Below are 20,986 nucleotides of genomic sequence, written 5' to 3' on the forward strand. Positions count from 1 at the left end.
CCACCTCGCCCCGAAACGAAAAGGTCCCCAATGTTGTAACCTTGTGGCTTTTGGTCGCCATCCTCTATTAGTGGGAAGGTGGATGGGCGTGGGGAGGGAGAAGGCGGCAAGCACGGCGCTGCGTGGCGCCCGGAGACCAACGGGACGGGGCGTGTCCGCGCCTCTGGCTTAAGTACTCTTTGGGAAGCCTGGCCAGCAGCAGCAGCAGCAGCAGCAGGAGCAGGTGCCTGGCTCAGTGCTGTGGAAGCCGTCGGAAGAACTGCTGCGCCGCCGCTGCCCTCGAGGATTTCGCTGCCCAGCCATGGCTCCTTCCCCGCAGCAGCTCCGCGGGCACACGCGCGCCGAGATCCAGCAGCGCTGCGCGGCGGGCGAGTGCCTGGTGCTGGTGGGCCCCCGCCGCGTCTACGACCTGTCAGCCTTCGTGCGGCTCCACCCGGGCGGACCCGAGCTGCTCCTCCAGCGGGCCGGCACCGACGTGAGCGCCCAGCTGGACGGCCCGCCGCACCGGCACTCGGAGAACGCGCGCCGCTGGCTCGAGCAGTATTACGTGGGCGACCTTGAAGACGACGACGCGCGGCAGCATCAGCAGCAAGAGGTAACGCGGGCGCCTCCTCGAAAGCTTTCTCCACTCTTGGCTACGGGGCAGGCAGGAATCCAACCGGGAAAGCCGCCGCCGCCGGGCAGCTGGTTCTTTCGGAGGGGTTAATCAGTGGGGCGGGGACGGGCGCGCGGATTACAAACGCCAGACATAATTAAATATACTCTTTCTTTGTGGATGTTGAGTGGGGGAGTGCCTGAAGAAAAACAAGGGGTGTGTGTGTGTCTATCTGTGGGTAGCCTGGAAAGCCAAGTGGTGGCTGCCAGGCACGTCCGCAGGTGTTCAGCGAGCTGGGGGCATCATCATCATACCCACCATCACTGCAGTGGGGTGTCTGTGTAGCAGCACCTGTTGCCCCAGGTACACCAAGGTGGAACCATCAGCTGGGGGAACATGAGCAGTTCAGTTTTGCTCTTAGCTGTAGCCAGGATTTGTAGGGGGAGGGCATCATCCCTCATCATCCTCTGTCCGGCTCTGTCTACTAGCAGATTCGAAACGAAATGTCTCAACAACAGTTGTTACATTCTTTTGACCCCAAGTGTTCAGAAAATATCTCAAAATCTTCTTACAATTTCTACTTTTAGTTAAGTATTTTTATTTATTTACTTGATTTAGTGGGGGGGGGGGTAGCTGCTATCCCCACCCACTGGCTACACCCACAGGTGTGCTGTCATTGAATGGTGGAGGGGGAGGCTGAGGGGGCAGAATGAACCCTCCCCCCTTCCCCATCCTTTGATATTTTCCCTCCAATCTAGCCATTATTTTCCCTCCAGTTCAGCCAAATTGTGGTCCCCCACTCCTAGAAGCAAGAGCTAAGGGGGCGGCTATCCCGAAAGGCAACTGGGGGCTCGACTGGCTTGGTCTGGTCTGGCCTGGCCTGACCCCCATCTGGCCTTCCTGTAATTTGAGTGTGGCTGGATGTGCATCTTTCACAACCCTGGAAGAGCCTGTGTTGAAGCAGGCAGGTTTACTGGCAATGGGCAGTGCCTGTGCTGGGGCTGTCTTGCCCCCTTCCCCAATGGGGTGTGTTTGTGTGTGCTGGTTGAGCAATGCTGCAGGTGAGGAGCAGGAATGTGCTTTTACAAGGCTGTTCATTCCATTATTGAAACATTTCCCTAACTGTTTATTTCCACATTTTATTTGAGCTTTCTCGTGTGCCTCTTCCGGAACTATAGTGGAACGTAGTGCAAGTTTGGTGCTTATTGCCATATTGCTTGCAAATGGATTGTTTCTGGAAGCAAACGACACGGAATACCAAACTTGCACTATGTTGCAGTTCCAGAAGAGGCTTTTGTGTCATATGAAAGCTCAGATTTAATGTAACGCAGGTGTGTGCTGTGTGAGGTGAGGTGCCATGGAAAGCCTCCAAACTGCTACATGAATTGTAGAGTTGGAAGGGATCCCAGGGGTCATCCAGCCCAACCCTCCCTCCCTCCCATCCCTCCCAACCCAGCCCTAGAGCTCCAGTTGGGGCTTGAAAACCCAGCTGGGCTTGACTGTGTCTCAATAGCACACGGTGACAGTAGCTCTAAGCAGAGCATTCCTTGATCAGGAGAGGCGTTGGCAAGTGCAGAGATTGTGATGCCATCAGCAAGGGTGGGTGGAGGGCACCTCCTGTGCCCTTGGGAAACTTTATGGTTGGTGCTTAACTAACTTGAGGAATTCACCTGGGCAGCTTGTAGTGCGCCGAAGGGTTAGGAAACTCAAAAGGCCTTCCCTGCTCCCGCTGCTGTCACCCACCCCACCCCAGATCCCTCAGCATGGCTGATGGTTGGGGATAGTGGTCAAGCAATATTCGGAGGTCCTCCCCCCATGCACCAGAGAGACTTTTTGTCTGATTCTGTTGGGGCATGTGCTTACGCTCGCACAGCGAGTGAGGTCCCCCCCCCCCCGCTCTGAACCTCTGATTTGCCAACGTCTATGGGGTGTGTGCAAGGAAGGCACTTTTGAAGACAATGACTGTCTGCTGTCATGAAGGAGTGGCGCTTATGAAACGATATGTAATGCATGATGCTGCTTATCTCCTTGTCTCTCCTCCCTATTGCAGATCATGCCCCTAGTCCCTTAGTAAGTATTCAGCCTCTTAGGGCCATGATTGAAATGATGAGATAAACTTTGCCACAGTGTAGTATGTGTTTCACAGTAAAGAGAGGTAGCTCCCCAGCGAGGCTGCCCTTTTGAGTAGAAGACCAGCATTCTTCTGCTTGGTGCTTTCCGCTCTTTTCATTTTCCTGCTGAAGATCACCCTCCCTAGACTGCTTTGCTCAGTGAAAGAGTCCCCTTGCCACGATAAAAGCACCTTTGGGAGGGTGCATGAAAACATCCACACAAAGAAAACATACCACCGCAAGTTTTTATTTTACACAAAAGCAGCAAAACGAAGGAGAGGATCATTTTGGTGTGTGATTTTGATCTGAGAAAACGGCTCTTTCTCCACCCACCCACCCACTGATTTTTCTGCTCAAGTCTGCAGCCTTCTGGGGCAGATTTATCTTTGTATACATTTGCGAAAAAATGGGGACAGAGTAACCTGCTGCTATGCAGCTCGTCCTCTTGGTTAATTTAGTGTTGGTTGCCTTTAGGGCACAGGTGAAAGGTGGGGCTCAGTGGAGGGATCCACCTGCAAGCTGGATGCCAGAGCAAATAGGAAGCACCTTTGTATGAGCCAGCATGGCCAGGCCTGGGCTGCTAATGATTATCTGGGATATTTTGCCTCCCATGCTTGGGCTGAGCTCCCCTGCAAAGCTACACACTCTTCTCCACCTGCTCCCCCCTACCCCGACTTAATCAGGTTTCTGAGAAAGGACAGCATGGTGGGGCTGTCTGTGGAAGACCCAGCCTGGCGATATAAAAACTGAGCTTGCTGACTTGAAACGATAGGTACGCACAGATGCAAAACCAACTTTTGGGAATCTTAGGTGCTTTTGTTTTAAATACATTTGTTCAGTTTCCCAGGATGTTACATTGCAACATCAAAATGCATGACAAATGGACATTGATTGCAATCTTGCAGCAGGGAGGAGTCATGTTCTTGAGAGTTACTTTCCATATTAATTTATTAGCAGAAGGCGTGAGCCTCTGAAAAACTGAAAAAACATCGTAAAAGCCCTGTTGGATCAAAACTCTGGCCTACTTAGTCCTGCACCCTGTTCCTCGTAAAGGCAATCAGATGCCCATTAGAGGAAACCTGCTAGGATCACCATGTGTCTGGAATTTCCCAGACGTAGCTGGGATCTGGCCATCGAAAACGGTGTCTGGGTGGAATTTTCAAAAAGCGGCTGAAACGTCCAGGAAAACCCAGGCACATGGCAGTCCATATTGGAAGTGTTAATTATTTGGTGATTTCCCTAAAAAATAGGTTAAAAAACTCAACAACCTTTGTGTCCGGATTTTCACTTTTTCAAATATGGCAGCCCTAAAACCTGCAAGCCTCACCTGAGCATAAGAGGGCTCTCCCTCCCTACCCCTGTTGTTCCTAGAAAATGAAAAGAAATGAGCCTGAAAGGGCAAGGCGTGGGACAACCTTGTTGGTGTTGTCCCCCACCCAAGACAATATGGCCAAGTGGTCCATGCCAAGTGGGTGGATGAGGCTTGGAGGGCAGTTTCTTTGAGTCTGCTCCTCCTGTATGACCAGTCTTTTAAGGGCTTGCCCATCGGTGGGTGTTATGTCCTCTCTCCCACTCTTGACAAAATGTTGAGGTTTAGGAAAAGGCAGCAGAAGTGTTGTGTTCCTCCTGCAGGGAATTTTCAAGGTTCGTTAAGATGCCCTTGCATTGAATGGATAATGCTGCATTTGGGGCCTTGGTGTGAAGACCTGACTTCTGAAAAGACCTGTGGCCGAGCATCAAGGGGCCTTGCAGTTTGGAAAGCTCAGTTGCAAATAAAAATAATAATGATGATGATAACAACAACAATTGTACCTCGCTCATCTGATTGGGTTGCCCCAGCCACTCTATGCGGCTTCCAGCGTATATAAAAACAGAATAAAACATTAAACATTAAAAACGTGCCTTCAGATGTCTTCTAAAGGTTGTATAGTTACTTATCTCCTTGACATCTGATGGGAGGGTGTTCCACAGGGTGGGTGCCACCACCAAGAAACACCTTGCTGGTGTGGGAATGCTTACCTTTGGCTTGTGCGACCAGAAGAAAAGCAGCCAGGGAGGGACTGGCATGCCTGATGGCGTGGGGTGCCAGATCCACAGGTGGGCTAAAGCTGAGGTGGTGGTGAGCCAGATCATGGAACTGGGGATGCTTTCTGAACTGGGGGACCAGGGGTTGTGGTGGAACTCTGGACTTAATAGACTTTTTTGCTGGGGGACAGTGGTCTTTAGATTGTCGTGTGTCTTCCTTTGCTTTCTCAAAATGTGCAAGCCAGGCCTGCTGCATTTGGGGGGCCTCATTCTGCTGAGCCCTTGATCTCCACCTCTAAAGTCCTGCCCTCAAAGTTCCAGAGAGGACAGGAGTTGAGGTCAAGGGTAGCTAAGAAGAGTACTGAGTTGGGGGAGCTAAGTGGTCTGTCCCAAGGAGCAAGGAGTACAGCTGGGATGGAACTTTCGCTCCAGGCAAAGCAAAGTTCTGGTCAAGCAAAAATCCAAGCCTGACCTGGAAGTACTTTAGGGTCATGCTCAAAATTAGGAGGTCACCTCAGGCTCCTCTTCCCCTGAATCCTTGAGTGGCTAGAGTACACCAGTTGCTGGAAACCACAGGAAGGCAGAGTGCTGCCCTTGTGCTTGGGCCCTGCTTGCTAACTCCCCACAGGTATCTGGTTGGCCACTGTGAGAACAGGTTGCTTGGGGCTGATCCAGAAAGCTCTTCTAATGTTCTTATGGCTAACACTCAAAGAAGATTTTCTGTGCTCCTTCTAGGAGACTTGGGCATATACATCCTTGATTTGACTCAAGCTCAAGAAGCATGCCAATATAATGTGGAGACGGTAGCAGTTGTTGATGCCCAATTCTGGGAGAAATGTGTGTTTTAGTCTTCTGAACTGTTTGTGTGTGGACAGAATAGGTGCTTTATTCCTCCTGTGTAATGATTTATCTATCATACAGGTGTGGCCTTCCCTGTTTCGCCATCTGAGGCCTTGCTTACCAGCTGCTGCTGCTGGGGATGGGGCACTTATAGGGACACTGCCCCATGGCATCTCACCATCTGAGGCAGGTGTTTCTGTCCGCCTCATGGGTGGGCCGGCCCTACTGCCATGTTTAGGAGCAAGTTTCAGCAGCAACTTGACCTATGGCCAAGGTCTTTATGAAGGCTTGTACTCAGTGAGGCAAGAGCACATGGCAAAGCACCTTTCTCTAAAATCCATGTGTGGTGATACAGGGCCTTTGTTCCCCTCCAGGGCCTTTTGGGAGCCTCAGTCAGTCACTCCCTCCTCTGGGACAGAATTAGCTCCCTGCTTGTCTCAGCGCACCAAGGTAGCTTTGCAGTGGGGCCCGAGGCACAAGGATGAGGCAACCACGCTTCTGTGAGACAGTGAAAAGGAAGCCCTCCTTCATGCAAGCACGTAGTTCAACTATGGAACTCGCTCTCACAGGATGCAGTGAGGGCCACCAACTTGGATGGCTTTCAAAGAGGGCCAGGCAATTTCCTGGAGGAGAGGGGCTGCTGATGGCTGCCTCTTGTTCTGAGCCTGCAAAGTGTGTAACTCTGCCATACAGATTAAATAAGAAACTTAGCAGCAGAGAGGGAGCAAATCTAGATGATGTCAACCATTGGGAAAACCGAGGGATTTAATCCAGAAGTGGAAGGATGGCAGCAAGACTCGAGCCAGTACCATTTTCTGATTCTGATTAAAAATGTTATTAGGATTGGAATAGCACTTGCAGTTTACTGCTGAATTTTGGATATAATGGAGATGTAAAAGATTTGAATTATTATAAAAGAGGCAGGAGGAAATGATTAACAATAGGACCCATAAATTTAAAAAAGTGTGTGTGTATGTAAAAAAGTTTGGGCCAGTACCTCTTGGCTAATGATGGACAAAATGCAATCTTGCTCAATGTTTGTAGAAGCAAAGCTTGCTTCATTTTATGAGGTTCAGTGCAGCCATATAAAGCCTCCCCCCACTTTTAACCACACCCACACATTTCTTTGCTTGTAGGGCAAATAAAGAGCCCAGCATCTTAATTTCCTAGAGGTGTTGCCCAAGCATCCTCCTCCAAGGTCTCAGCCACCTCCCGGGGAGTGTGGAGGTGCTGGGCTCCGACCCCCTTCCTGCTGGCTGCCTGCTCGCGTCTTCTGCGCCTCTCTCTTCGCCATCTCCTTCCGTGCCCCTCGGCTCTCCTTGTCCCTCCACAGGCAGAACGAGTCCAGCGAGGTTTCGGGAATGCGCCAAGCCAGACAAACGAGTTCTTATTCTCTCCCCTTTGAAATGCCATTGATGATGTGTAAAGGCAGGCGATATGGGGAAGCAGCCACGGAGGCAGACCGAGCACAGCCTGGCACCAAGGGAGCGGCTCGCCAGCGGCGCTGGGGGCCACTGGCCTCGGTGACAATCGCCTTATCTTGCCCTTGTCAGAGCCCGACCCAAGAGAAACACTCCGCGGTGACATGGGAGGAGAGAAAGCAAACAGGGACCTCCTGCTGCTGCACAGCTAGCCTCAGGCGGTGCCTTGCAATGGAGCTTCTCAGTTATTCTCTGGGGAAAGAGCCAAGAGGAATCAGAAATTAGGATGCTTGCATGTGCCTGCGAGTGCGTGCTCTCACGCTGCTGTCGGCACAGGGGGCGCTTTCAGTGAAAAACGACTGAATGAAACAAAGACACATTTTTAAAATACACATCAGAAGTCAGGTGCGGAAGGAAGCAGGTGTGCTGACAGGCGAGGGGAGGGGTGGTTTGGATTGCATTTGAGCCAAGCCAAGCTGCTCTTTCCGAAACGACACAGGCGTCCTTTGAAATTTGTACTTATCGGAATCTTGCAATGCAGAAAGATGCATATCTAGGAAAACAAGTGTGCATTTTAAAAAACCACAACCCACAACAATATTAGTGAAATCAATCAGTCAATCAGTTAATTAAATTTCTATACCACACTTCCCTTGAAGATTACAGGGTGGTTTACAATACAAAAACAACAAAAATACATACCATAATAACAAGCAAAACCATACTCCCACAGTTTAAAAGGCCATAGATTGTTTAATTAGCCAAAGGCCTGGGAGAAGAGGAATGTTATTGTCTAATGTCTAAATATATGTAATGAAGGCACCAGGCAAGCCTTCCAGGGGAGAGCAATCCACAAACAGTGCCCCTGATGATTAAATAAGGTTAAAATGTATTATATTAGGGATGTCAGCCTTGCAAAAATGTGTATATTAAGAGAAGTTAACACAAAAAATGTTGATGAATTGGCTTTTTTCTTTTTTAAATCACAAACTGATTTATGGTGTTTTTTTTTTTTTTTGGTTTTTTTTTTGGTAATTCTGTCACTTTTCATACCACAAATGTTTTCAGGTCTTTTTGCTGCACATTCTTTGTGCTACAGTGCAAGACGACAATAATGTGCTAAGGTTAGGGAAGCATTGCAGAGCAACTAATAAAGCACAATGATGTGTGGATGGTCCAGTATAATTCCACCATTGATGTACTATAATTGCATCAGTGACACACTGCAGAATATACCCCTTCCCCTCGAAAAAGCCTATAATATGAAAAGTGACAGGATTTCTGCATAAAACTGTGGGATATTGCAGTGACTGGGAGTGAAGCTGTATTTGTGCCCAGAAACAGGTGCAAAGAGTATTGAAAGGGGAATTGTGTCTAACCACCTTGAATACCGTCATAAATACCAGTAATCACGAATGCACGATAAAAAGAACCTCTGGAGGGATTGCTTACTGCAACATTTCCAGAAAACTCACATTGTTGGCTAAATGAATTGACCCCCACATTGTTCGCATTAAGGGGCTGTGGCTGTCCCATTGCTGTCCTTGATGCAATAGCCTGGATGTTTGAGGTAGGGGAGCTTATGCAGGTAGCGGTCTCTATGTGAGTCAGGTGCCTATACACAAAAGCTTCCTGTCCATTTGATATGATGCAGCCTTTCACCCGAATAATGTGTCTGGAGAGAGAGAGAGGTGGTGTTGGCAAAGGAGGATCCCTGCTGATCAACTGCAAATCATTTGCAGGTCTCCCCAGTGCCAGATTTATGTATAAGCTATAGCTTAGGGCCCCAGTCTCTTGGGGCCCCAAAAAATTTTAAAGGAAAAAAACCCCTGGATGTACATTTCCAAAATATAAGATAAAAAACAAATAAAACTTACATACAGGTAGAGCTTAATAATTATTTCACTATTAATATACTTCTTTCTTGTATTTCAGTTCAACAATTACTTTGATAAAATACATATTATGTTATGTGCAAATGGCTTTAGATGCCTATTAGGTCCATAAATTACCATACAGCATATATCCAACACAAAAAACAGTGACAATTTGTTGTTGACAAAGGACAGCTGGACATATAAAGGGCCCCATTACCTTCAGTAGCTTAGGGCCTCATCAAACCTAAATCCGGCCCTGGTTCTCCCAGTCAATCCTTCACACAAAACACCTAAACCTAAATACAATAACAATACATAACAGGACACATAATATCCTTGCATCGTAACACTGAAAAGTTAATTATCAACAACAGCTCATTCGATTTATATTAACATTTAAGTAAGTGTGCAGTTTACTAAAAGGACACGTCAAAGAATCCCTTAAGCAGCTGGAAGGTTGGGTAAAGCATGTGAAAAAACACTGAGCCTCTCCTTCCTTTGGAAACAGCTCCCTTCCACCTTCCATAGTCAGCTTGCGAGATGCCAGTTGGCACCTCCTAGCCCAGGGCTTTCTAGACGACATCTGCAACCTCACCTAACTCCAGGTTAGTTACAGTACTTCCTGGGAACATAGAGCAGGGGTTTTGCAACCCACAGCCTCCTAAGTTCTCCGTCACCGGCTGGCTCATCCGGTTGCCCATTGTGGGACTTTGTCAACCCTAGCTAGATTTGCTTGGCTGCATTCTGACCATGCATTTAATTTTGATATAAGAAACCATGCAGTAAAGAGGCAGCAGCCACACACCCTCTCACACCCTTTGAGAGAAGTGAGCGCTGCTGAGTAATCCACTTTTGCAACAGGGTTGATGAATTGTTGGTCATGCTTGCAACCTGCCCTTTCAGCTCAAACACTCACAGATTTGTGTGTTAGTGTGGGCTGAGGTTGTACCTCACACCCTCTCAGTCAACTCGACAGGACCCAGGATCAATATTTACGGTGTTTGACTCCACTCCTTGGTCGCGTTTCGTCATTCTGGATAGTTTTCAGTAGCAAGCATGCGAACGGTGCCTGGTTCTCTTCCTTGAAAAGAGATGTGTACGTGTGTCTGCAGGGGTCCCTTATATTGCTTTTTATATTGCTTTAGTTTTATTAGTGCTCAATTACTTTTTAATGATGGTATTTCCTCCCCCCCCCCTTTTGCTTGTGATTTGTATTCTTTTTGTAAACCAGCTTGAGTCCCAGTCTGGGTGAAAGATATGAAACAAAGAAAGAGAGAATGAATGAATGAATGAATGAATGAATGAATGAAGAGCCTATTGGATCAGGCTAATGGACCATCTAGTCCAGCCTCCTGTTCTCACAGTGGCCAGCCAGATCCCTCTGGGAAACCAGGTAGGTGGGTGAGGGAACATCAAGCAGCTAACCTGCCCTCACTGCCCAGCCTTGCCATCAGGCCATGTCCCTCCCCAATGTGCTTGCCCCTCCTGCTGCTTGCTGGTGGCTGCTGGCACTAGCTGGTAGCCATTGGTAGCCTCCTCCCCCATGAATTTTTCCATGCCTTTTTAAAAACCCATCCAAGATGGCGGCCATCACTGCCTCCTGTGGGAGGGAGTTTCATATCTTAACTCTGTGCTATGTGAAGAAGGACTTTATCTTGTCTTTCCTGAATCTTCTAATGTTCCACTACTAGTATTATGGGGGGTATTTTTCTAGCCACTTTACATATGCTATACATAATTTTATAATATTTTTGAGCTGTGTCTGAGACCTGCGGTGGGATTCTTGTTAGAATAAAGTTATAAACTCAAACAGAAAGCAGCCAATCCCTGGTGCCCCCTCCCTCCGCCAGCTTATGCTCCGTGGCCCAGGGCACGTGTACCTGGCTGCCCCACCCCCCACACTTGCTTGTTTCCCCCCTGTGGCTGACTTAGCTCTTTTCTAGGTCACCTCTAGATGACCAGTTCATTGAGTACTCATCATGATTTGCTTTTGGGAGGGGTTAGATGAGGCAGCATTAAGCAAAAATGTCCAGGTTTTTGGGGAAGTGGGTTTGCTGCACAGGGAGCACAAAATCCACTCCAATGGCACCACCTGAATTTGCTCTGGTGCGCAATGGAATCCCACCCACTAAATAGGGATGGTCAGGAATCACCCTAAATTGAGTAGCAAGTGTCCACTCCGTCGATGTTACCTGCTGGTTTTAAGTGGTAGCTATGAAAGTTACGAAATTGAGAAAATAAAAGTTACGAACATAATAAGCAATACATAAACAAAAGGACAAATGAAAATGGCACAGAACAACATACCACCTGTTGAGTTCTCAGGACCTGGCTCTTTAGGATGTTAAGCAAAACCAAGGAGTGGGTGAGAAAGTGAAGGCCCAGAATTATGCTGGAGCCCAAAAGTCTGCAGGTGCATCAATATGATGATGAAATGCAGGAGCAGTTCGACCAACTTAATTGGATTAGTCTCTGGTAGGTGCACAACGATTTCAGAATCCCCTGAAAGTTGCTGCGGTAAAGCGAAACAAACCTTTATTGTTACAATTCTCGCCAACACGGAGAAAACAAAATGAGAAGCACATTAAAAATGCTATCCTAATGTGTCCAATAGCATAAAGGAGAATCAATTAAAATGAGTTAGATTAAAAAATAATAACACCAAGGAAAATAAAATGGACATTGATGTCTTGGCTCACCCCAGCTAAGGAAGACACCTGTCTGATAGTTAAGTCTTTATTGACAAAAGAAGCACTTTCATCAGCTTCCACATTACTCTGGCTGCACATGTGCACACGCACATGCTTCTAGTCACTAGGCAGCTGTGCCTTAGACCGTTCCCCTCTTCTGGCTTATATACCCTCCCCGAAAGATTATGCACCTGTAACCTGAGACTTCTCCTGCACAGAAGTCTCCACTGCTCTTCCCACTTCAAGCCCCTCCTGGTTCTAGGAGACAGTGGGGTGGGGGAAGTTGAGGCGTCTACTGACCTGCCTGTTGCCAGAACAGCATCTTCTTGAGCCATATCTGGCTCATCTTCCTCCTCCTCGGACTGCCCTGACTCTTCCTCTTCCCCCTGCCCTCACTTCTGCTTTGTGCCACACCCCCTACATCACTAGTCCCCTCTCCTGGGTCACTCCCCTGGTCCCCGACCTCCGCCACCCACTCTTTGGAGCCCTTACAGACAGTTGAGATGAAATCCTGTCGCCAACTCCAAGCAGGGAAGCTGCAGAAAATCTGCAATCAGTTCTGGCGGGTTTCGCTCACTGAAGAGCCCAGTCCTTGGCCACACTGAACATGACTGATGCATCCTGAGCCAAAAGGCATAGATTAGGGGGTTATAAAATGCACCTGATCATCCTGGCAGATTTGATCAGAAGGGGTTGATAAAGATATTATGCACACAGTAAAAGGAGAAATACAGGACAACCAACTGGTCACCGACTGGTCCTCTCCAGAGTCTCGGGGACACTTGTGTCCATGGTGGTGGTGGAGTTATTTGTGTAGCTGAGGTAGAGAAAGAACAAAACTGCCCCCGCCCCCATATTTTGAGGATATAAAATTGTCCCTTGCTCAAATGGGAAAACTGACTCCTTTGTGAGGCAGAGAGCAACACCCAAGGGAAACATGGTAGTTTTTGTATATATTTGCAAAGTTTGAGGTTTTAGGTAGAGCACCAGGTAAAAGGGCAATGAAAGCTGACGTGGGCAGCACGGCCTGTTGCTTGGGACCTTGTAACTCCCACCCCCACAAAGTAAAGATCTGTGTTCAAGTGGTAGAAGGAATATTCTGTCAGCGTTACAATCCCATCTGTAGCCAGCTGAACTCAGCAATTTCATAAGCTGTAAAAATAGGGAAGATGCTATGTTTATTCATTAGAACATAATTTTCAAAATCACTATAGCTCAGTAAGTGTTGTGATGCCCCCACCCATCCCATGGACCGGCACATCTGCCTGGGTTTATGGTATAGAAAACAGCAAGTTTTGCCTAGGATAATCTTGAAATCTCTCTTCAACCTCCTGCATCTCTTGGCCAAGACAGGGCAACTTGTCACCCTTCAGATCTTACTGGACTCACAATTCTCAGCAGCCAATGATGGGAGTTGGGAGGCATGATGAGAGTTGTAGTCCAACAACACTGCAAGGGTCATGAGTTTCCCACCCTGAGGTATACGTTAGATTCCCCACTCTTCCCTTATATGTGAATAGGGCAGATCAGTGTGAACCAATAGGTGTGGCTGCTGATTGTCCCAGCTGGTGTGACCCTTAGATAAGATATGCAAACCTCTTTTTTGAAGGAGCAGAATCTGGGCAGAGGGGAGAGGGTTGGGCACATGGCTGGGGAGAGCTTTGAATGGGAGGACAAGGAAGCAGAAGAAGTGCAGCCTGAGTCATTTTGTGGCCTGATACAATTTAACAAATGGCTCCCCTTACCCCCAAGGCAAGGTGCAGCGTTCCCAAAGCTCCGTGAGAATCTCACGAGTGCCTCTCTTTGGGAGTTAAAACTCAGTACTAATTAGATTACTGTTGGAGAAAATATACAGAAAGGGTTTTCTCCCTTTCTCCGAACACTAGAAGTTGTTGACATCCATTGAATTCTGGATGATTCAGGACAGATAAATAGGAGGGATTTCTTCATACAGAGCATAGTTAAACTATGGCACTCCCTCCCACAGGAGGCAGCGATGGTCACAAACCTAGATGGCTTTAAAAGAGGATTAGACAAATTCATGGCTACTAGCCATGATGGCTATGTTCTCCCTCCACTGGAGGTCCATGAGTTCTAGTGCTATGAGGCAGGTAGAAAAAGCATTCTCTATCCATTTTATCCATGCAATGCTTAACTTTATAAACTTCTATCATGTTACTTTTTAATCACCTTTTCTCTAAACTAAAAAGTTATAGATACGGCAACCGTTCCTCACACAGGGGTTGCTCCATTACCTTCATCATTTTTTTGTTTCCTTTTCCAATTCTGACGTAAACCTTTTGAGAACAGAACAGGACTGTATAAAGTGTTCCAAGTCCGGTCACATCATATAGGTTTGTCTTAACAGCGTTATAATATTGGCAGTTTTATTTTCAAGTGCTGTTATTTTCAACAGCCAAGTCCAAAACAGGCTGGATTATTATAAACCTCAGAGAAAAGGGAGGTGCCGATGGCCAAAATAAACTCTATTTGGCGGTTCCTGGTGATTAGCTAAACCGAGATTGCAAAGCTTTAAGGCTTGGGAAACGCTGCTTGTTGGATGAGGCACCTGCTGGCTAAGGGTATGAGAAACCCTGCTTCTTCCTTGGCTGCCCAGCATTGGCCAACTTCAGCCCTAAGGGGCAGGACAAATGTTGTAACAGTTGGAACATGTACATAATTTTAATTGCTTGGACTATTGCAATGCGCTCTATGTGGGGCTACCTTAGAAGGTGACCCGGAAACTCAGTTAATCCAGAATGTGGCAGCTAGACTGGTGACTGGGAGTGGCCGCCGGGACCATATAACTGAAAGACCTACATTGGCTCCCAGTACGTTTCTGAGCACAATTCAAAGTGTTGGTGCTGACCTTTAAAGCCCTAAACGGCTTCGGCCCATCTCCACTCCCATCGTTCAGCCCGAACACTGAGGTCCAGCTCCGAGGGCTTTCTGGCGGCTCCCTCCCTGCGAGAAGCGAAGTGTAGGTTAATAATAATAATAATAATAATAATAATAATAATAATAATTTCTTTTCCACTTTTTCTCTGAGGGAACTCAAGGTGGCAGACACACTTCTCCCTCTCTGCACATTTTATCCTCACAGCAATTCGCAGCAACAGTAGGTTAAACTGAAAGGCAGGGACTGGCCCAAAATCACGCAGTGGGCTTCATAGCTCAGTGTGGATTTGAACCCTGGTCTCTCAGCTCCTAGTCAATACTTCTAGCCACCACTCCACACTGGCTCTTGTAAGTGTTGTTTGGTCAGCTTCGGCGGTTTCTGCTGTTGTCTTCAGTTGTGCCACTTCTGTACACATTAGCACATTTTTCATGCTACTGAAATATGGGGCAGGGATCTAGAAAGAGAATGAGGATTGCTCCATGTGTAGGCAGTTGCGAAAGAAAAAAAATACCCAAAACGTTCTGAAAGAGTTGCCGAGTCAAGATTTCTGATCAGGTGATCTGGTACGTGAAGGAAGGGACTCATTTTTTTTCAAAAAGATGTGAAGGGGGCAGAAAGGTCAGGATGGAAGCTGTTTTTTGAATTATTTTATTGTTCAGTACCATGAAAGGATGAGAGAGAACCATCACTTGGGATGAGAGGCGTGGGGGGAATTCTGTTCAGTTGGCATTTAGAGGCAAACCCACTTAATTCGCACTTTCGGAACAATGAGTGAATCGAAACACAGCCATCCTTTTAAATTTGCCCTTTCCCAAAATTTGCAATGCGGAATTTCCAGCCAAGAAACGAGTGTATATACTAGGGCAAGGCATGCAGAGGTCAGTGAACATCATACAAGAATAGATTATATTAAGGAAAATTGCTTTGCAGAAATGTGTGTACCAGGCAAAAGTATGTACACAAAATGTGTCAATTTTCCCAACAACTTTCTTGTTGTTTTTTTAAAAAATTGTGATCGCAAACTGATGTGGAAATGTGAAGAACTGGACTTAAGATGGAGGGAATGAGAAACGGACAGAAACTGAAATTGTCAGGTTCTGCCATCTCTGCTGGGGAGTGAAAGGGAAGGTTGCAGTTTATGGCTAATCAGCCTGAGGGCTTTCCCTCCCTGCTTCCTTTTGGAGAACTGGGCTTTGCTGCTATGAAAGGAGTGCTGTTCCAATCCACACCCCTTCTCTGCCTGTCCTACAACTTCAAGGGGATCAGTTGCCTAATTCTATGGTCTCTTGGAAATGATGCTGTGACTCTTATGAAGGCAATTGTGGAACTGCCTTTCTATGAGTCATGTTGGTACCACCCCAGAAGTCAGAAAGGTGTCACGGGATAAATTTCTCTGGTTTCCATTTTGAAATCTTTGCCTGTGGGGATAGGAAAAGTTCTTGTGCCAGTAGTTTGAGCTCGCTTGTGTAATGCAAATGATGAGCCAAATCCTGTGTCTTGAAATGCTGCGCTCTCAGAATAGGGATGGGTTAAGAACTGGGGTAAAAAGCACATGACTTCCTTGCAGATGTTGCTTCCTCCAACCTGTATCACCTCCTGATTGCCAGTATTTTGCGGGAGAGATTCAGCCACATACCAGAAATTTACATTCGTGCAATTAAAGTAGCCTGGTGCAGCAAATCCAATTTTCCTTTTCTTTTTCTTTTTTTTAAAAATGGACTTTTCCCACTTAGGAAAGTGTCGGCGATAATAAATAACTTACGAATGGGAAGACATGTGTGAAAATCACCTGTGTGAAAATCAGGGGGAAAACTCCTACCCACAAACCAACTGGAACAAATGCTCACTAAAGACCAGATATTGTCTTGCCTCCACCTAAGCTTTGCGCAAGCGAATCAGGGTGAATGCTCAATAAGCAGGCTGTCTGGAGGAACCCTGGAAGTGCCCCATGGATGGTTTGAACTCCAGCTATGATCCTCCACAGCCAGCATGACCAGTTATGGGGTGGGGTATAGTTCCACAACATCTGGAGGGCCATAGTGTCCCCATTCTGGCTCTAGTGACTCACTGGACACATCTGCACTAAAAACATAGTGTTAAGAGTTGGGGTTTTTTTTTGTTTGGGGGGGACTAGGTTGTATGAGAGCTCCTTCTAACCCCTGGATCCAGAAAGTGTTAAAATATAATCCAGGCTTGCTTCCTCTGTTGAGGTGATCGCTTGGATGATGGGCCATTAAGGGAAACAAAGGAAAGAGGCTCTGTGTGAGATGGCAAATGGGTGCTCTCCCCATCAGCTGGCTAGCAGTTAGAAAAAGACAAAGGTGAGAGTTGGGAGAGGGCAGTGAGGTGAGCTAGGTGTAAAGCAGCAAGCTGGGAGAAAACGGAGACAGAACAATGTTTGAATCTGAGGCTACGGCTATGGGAGAAACAAGACCCCTTTGGGGTGTTGATTCTATGAGCCCCTGCATCGTATCAAGAGGTGTCAGAGCTCACCATGAACGCCTCCCTCGTTCTCTTAGAATGGCAATGGCGCCCACTGGAGAGGTGCTGGAGCTGAGTTCCAGCTAAAAAAAGCCCTGTATATATGTGTAAATAAACCATATATTATAAAGACATCACAGTCGCCGCTGTGCCTCATTTCCAAAAGGAAGCATGAACCCTGGGTAAGTGCCTGGAGCTCCTGGTATCTCGTACCACTCAGAGATTGGGGTGGCAACAATACTATCTATCAGTTTTGGAACAGGTGCACTGTTGTGGATTTCCCTTACAGTTCCTTAAGTCTCAATTTCACAACTTCTGCTTCTAGAGCTTCCTAGCAAGGAGCTAAACGATGATCGATCCAATTTGTGCAGATAACCTCTCTGCATTAGGGCCAAGATGTTGTCTCCCTCCTCTAGGCATACAGGTGACTAAACGGCTACTGCAGGGGTGCTCTCCAGATGTTACTGGACTACAACTCTCAACAGCCGCAGTAGCCAGCCAGCATGATCAAAGGGTCAGAGATAATGGGAGTTGTAGTCTCAACATCTGGACAGTATGTTGGCTATCCCTGAGCTACTGGAACCATTGCAGACTGTTTCTGCAGGGCTGTTTTAATTCCAGTTCAGAGAGAAGCGTTTTGAGAGTCTAAGAATGTCTGGAAAGTACTTAGAACTTGCCCAGGCAAGAGCAGTTTTATATAATAATAATAATAATAATAATAATAATAATAATAATAATAAATGTATTTATATCCCGCCCTCCCCAGCCGAAGCCGGGCTCAGAGTGGCTAACAACAGTAAAACAATAAAACATTCTAAAATCATTTCACTATAAAATTAATGCCAATCAAATTAATGGCAACCATTGGGCTAGAAGTTCTGTGAAGATTGCCAAAGGAGAGAGTCAGGCTGTGCCCTGGCCAAAGGCCTGGTGGAACAGCTTGTCTTGCAGGCCCTGCAGAAAGATGTCAAGTCCCGTAGGGCCCTAGTCTCTTGTGACAGAGCGTTCCACCAGATCGGAGCTACAGCCAAAAAAGCCCTGGCTCTGGTTGGGGCCAGCCTAACCTCTCTGTGGCCTGGGACCTTCAAGATGTTTTTGTTTGAAGACCGTATGTTTGAAGTGGATGAAGACAGGGATGGATGTACTTTAAAAGATTAAAGCGTGAGAGCAAATGATACCAGGGAAACCAATAATCCCTAATAACTTTGGTGATTGCATATATTTAACACACAGATGAGAGGTGCAATTAATTTATATGAGTTTTCCTGAAGGAACCACCCACATGCTTTCCTTAGAGGTTTAAAGGAAGCTCAATTAATTATTAGCTTCATTTAATTTATTCAGTGTTGGCTAGGGTTTCAATATTTCCAGAGGTAAAAATCTGGACAAAAAATGTTCTTAAGCTTTGTTTGGGTGATCACCCTGCTCAGCCCCTGGCTGTCCACTGCTGCCAAACCCAAAACAGAGCCCAAGACAGAGAAAGAACCCAGGTCACCCAACCACAAGCCTACGTACACACACACTTTAAAAAAAACCCCTACATACCTGGGTATTTGCTTAAAATTGAAAAAATCCCCCCGGATGGGCATGTAGGCCCCCCAAAAGAGGACATGTCCAGGATTTCCCAGACATATGGCAACCCTAATATTGGCTCCCCAGCTGTTGTAGCACTACAACTCACCATTCCCAGCCAGCTTAGCCAATGGGCAGAGATGATGAGAGCTGTAGTCCAACAGGTCTGAGGAACACTCCCCCAACCTTCTGCCCTCCAGGTGTTTGGGGAACCAATTCCCATCAACACCAGGCAGCATGGTCAATGGTCAGGGATGAGGCAAGCTGCAGCAGAGGCATAGGAAGGGGGGTGCGGTGGGTGCAGACTACCCCGGGTGTCATGGGGGGGTGACATTCAGCACACCGCCTGCCCGCGACTCCTGAATACAAATATGAAACAATATCTTCAAGGGCAGCCCCATAAAGAGCTCATTAGAAGAGCAGGTTGTGACGGGTGGTTTCTGAAAGTGCATCCTTTTCTGAGAAGGAATGTGGCTGGAATACTGGATGCAACTGGTCAGTGCTATTCAGGGCTACTCTTGGGCTCTCTTTCTAGTCTATAGAAATCTAGAAACATGGAATGGTAGAGTTGAAAGGGACCCCAAGGGTCATCTAGTCCAACCCCCTGAAATGCAGGAATCTCAGCTAAAGCATCCATGACTGATGGCCATCCAACCTCTGCTTAAAAACCTTCTCTCCTGGAGAGACTTGAAGTGGACCAATTCTTTGTTCTTCACCTTCTCCTGATGCATTGTGAAAATAAGGGTCATGAGACCAAAGGAACTATTGTGTACCAGACAAACCAGACCAAATATGACTTCTGTGTACCGCAATGACATGTTGTTATACATGAAAAATGGAAGAAAAGCACTCACATGCAGATGTTCCTCAGCATTCTCTCCAGTGGTGCAGCTTCGTTAGTTTTTCCAGAATAGAACAGAAATCACCACCCAAACCTTCAGCTGTGGTGGTCTCATCAGGATAGCCTAGCCATGTGTTTTGCCATCTTTGACTTTACTGGGACTTGCGAGGCAATGCAGAAGGGAGCAAGGCCAGCTCTTGCCTTGCTCTGCCTTGTTGTTAGTAGCTGGAAGAGATCAAACACTGCTGGTTTCCATTCCCATGGGCAAGTCTGAAAGAGGAATCTGTTCTGTCTTCTTGTGGCTTCTGCGTTGCCCTGGAGGATGCCACTGAGGGGCATTCAATGGGATTTCTGGCCTGGCAAGCAAGGCCTTCCAACTCCTGAACAAAAGTCCGCTTGAAAGCTGCTGCCACAACCTCCATTTTTATCACTCCTGCCCAGCGAAGGCGTGGGTTTCTGCAAAAGCAAGATAATTAGCCTTGGCCAAGTTAAAACTGGAACTGCCTTTGTGCTCTTATGGACCGAGGGTGTGTGTGTGTGTCTGCCTGCAAGTAAGCCCTAATAAAAGGCATGCAAGTTTGATCTAGAGTTGCGTAGGTGAAGAATCTGAGTAATGCAGGAAGACCAAGGCGCAGAAGAGAATTTCATTTGCTGCTACCAGCTGGACCCGGCTGCCTGGTGTTCTTCCTGGTTCTGTCCCCATATCATATCAGCAGCTGTGGCACAGCTCATGTCCACAATCTTTCATGATAGACATCCACACCCACAGTGCTCCTTCATATCCAGTCCCTCTGGGTATTGCTAGCTGCACCCTGAGGCTTATTGTCAGGGTTGGAGTGAGGCGTAGGTCACCGACAAAACAACAAATAATCTGAGGCCAGTGAAGTTAATCCTTTATTCTTTAGGAGGCCTAGTGCTGAGCTTTCTTTCCCTGGGGGTTCCCTGTCTGGTGTCTCCCACCAACTCCTCTGAACCAACCAGTCCATGACACAAAGGGCTGTACAACTGGGACATTTACAATTTGCATCCCAACATTTTTAATTTTTAAGACAACAACTCTGGCACCTTAAGGTGAGTTCATGCTGAGTATAGAATCATATGTGCTCCACCCTCCTTAAGGGGGATGAAAAGCTTTGTTCTCTCTCCCCCCCCCCCGCCTGCCAAGAAGGACCAAACAGCAAAGTCTGGCTTGGAAATGTGAGGCATCTCAGCCCCCTTTGCAAACAGGAGCCAGTAATGTGGGCAGGGAATGGCTCTGAGTATGGACAAAGTGTTTCTTTTTCTATGTTTTATGTATTGTTACAAGGGGGCGGGTAGTCCACTGAGCCACTTGGTCAGTGGTTTGAATCCCCAGAATGGGGTGAGCTCCCATTGCTCTGTCCCAGTTCCTGCCAACCTAGCAGTTCGAAAGCACACCAGTGCAAGTAGATAAATAGGTACCACTGTGGCGGGAGAAGGTAAATGCACAAGGGCACGACAGAGGACGAGATGGTTGGACAGTGTTCTCGAAGCTACCAACATGAGTTTGACCCAACTGCGGGAGGCAGTGGAAGACAGGAAGAAGAAGAAGAGGAGTTTGGATTTGATATCCCTCCTTTCACTCCCTTTAAGGAGTCTCAAAGTGGCTAACATTC

General features: G+C 47.2%; 1 protein-coding gene and 1 long non-coding RNA gene across 2 annotated transcripts in view; one reads left to right on the forward strand and one right to left on the reverse strand.

Annotated features, from left to right (window-relative positions):
- The first annotated feature begins 216 nt into the window (after nucleotides 1–216).
- Nucleotides 217–20,986, forward strand: part of FA2H (fatty acid 2-hydroxylase) — a 59,441-nt gene continuing 38,671 nt past the window's right edge. Inside the window, exon 1 of the mRNA XM_081018212.1 lies at nucleotides 217–595. Within this exon, the coding sequence (XP_080874338.1) occupies nucleotides 302–595 (294 nt within the window). The 5' untranslated portion in view covers nucleotides 217–301. The remainder of the gene's footprint in view (nucleotides 596–20,986) is intronic.
- On the reverse strand, nucleotides 10,962–19,700 carry LOC308483903. The gene is made up of 3 exons (XR_013989832.1): nucleotides 19,366–19,700; nucleotides 14,429–14,523; nucleotides 10,962–12,711 (listed from the first exon to the last, which is right to left on the reverse strand). It is a non-coding gene; the product is annotated as an uncharacterized lncRNA (long non-coding RNA).

Source organism: Podarcis pityusensis (genome assembly GCF_964106645.2).
Source record: "Podarcis pityusensis genome assembly, chromosome: 8".
NCBI lineage: Eukaryota > Metazoa > Chordata > Lepidosauria > Squamata > Lacertidae > Podarcis > Podarcis pityusensis.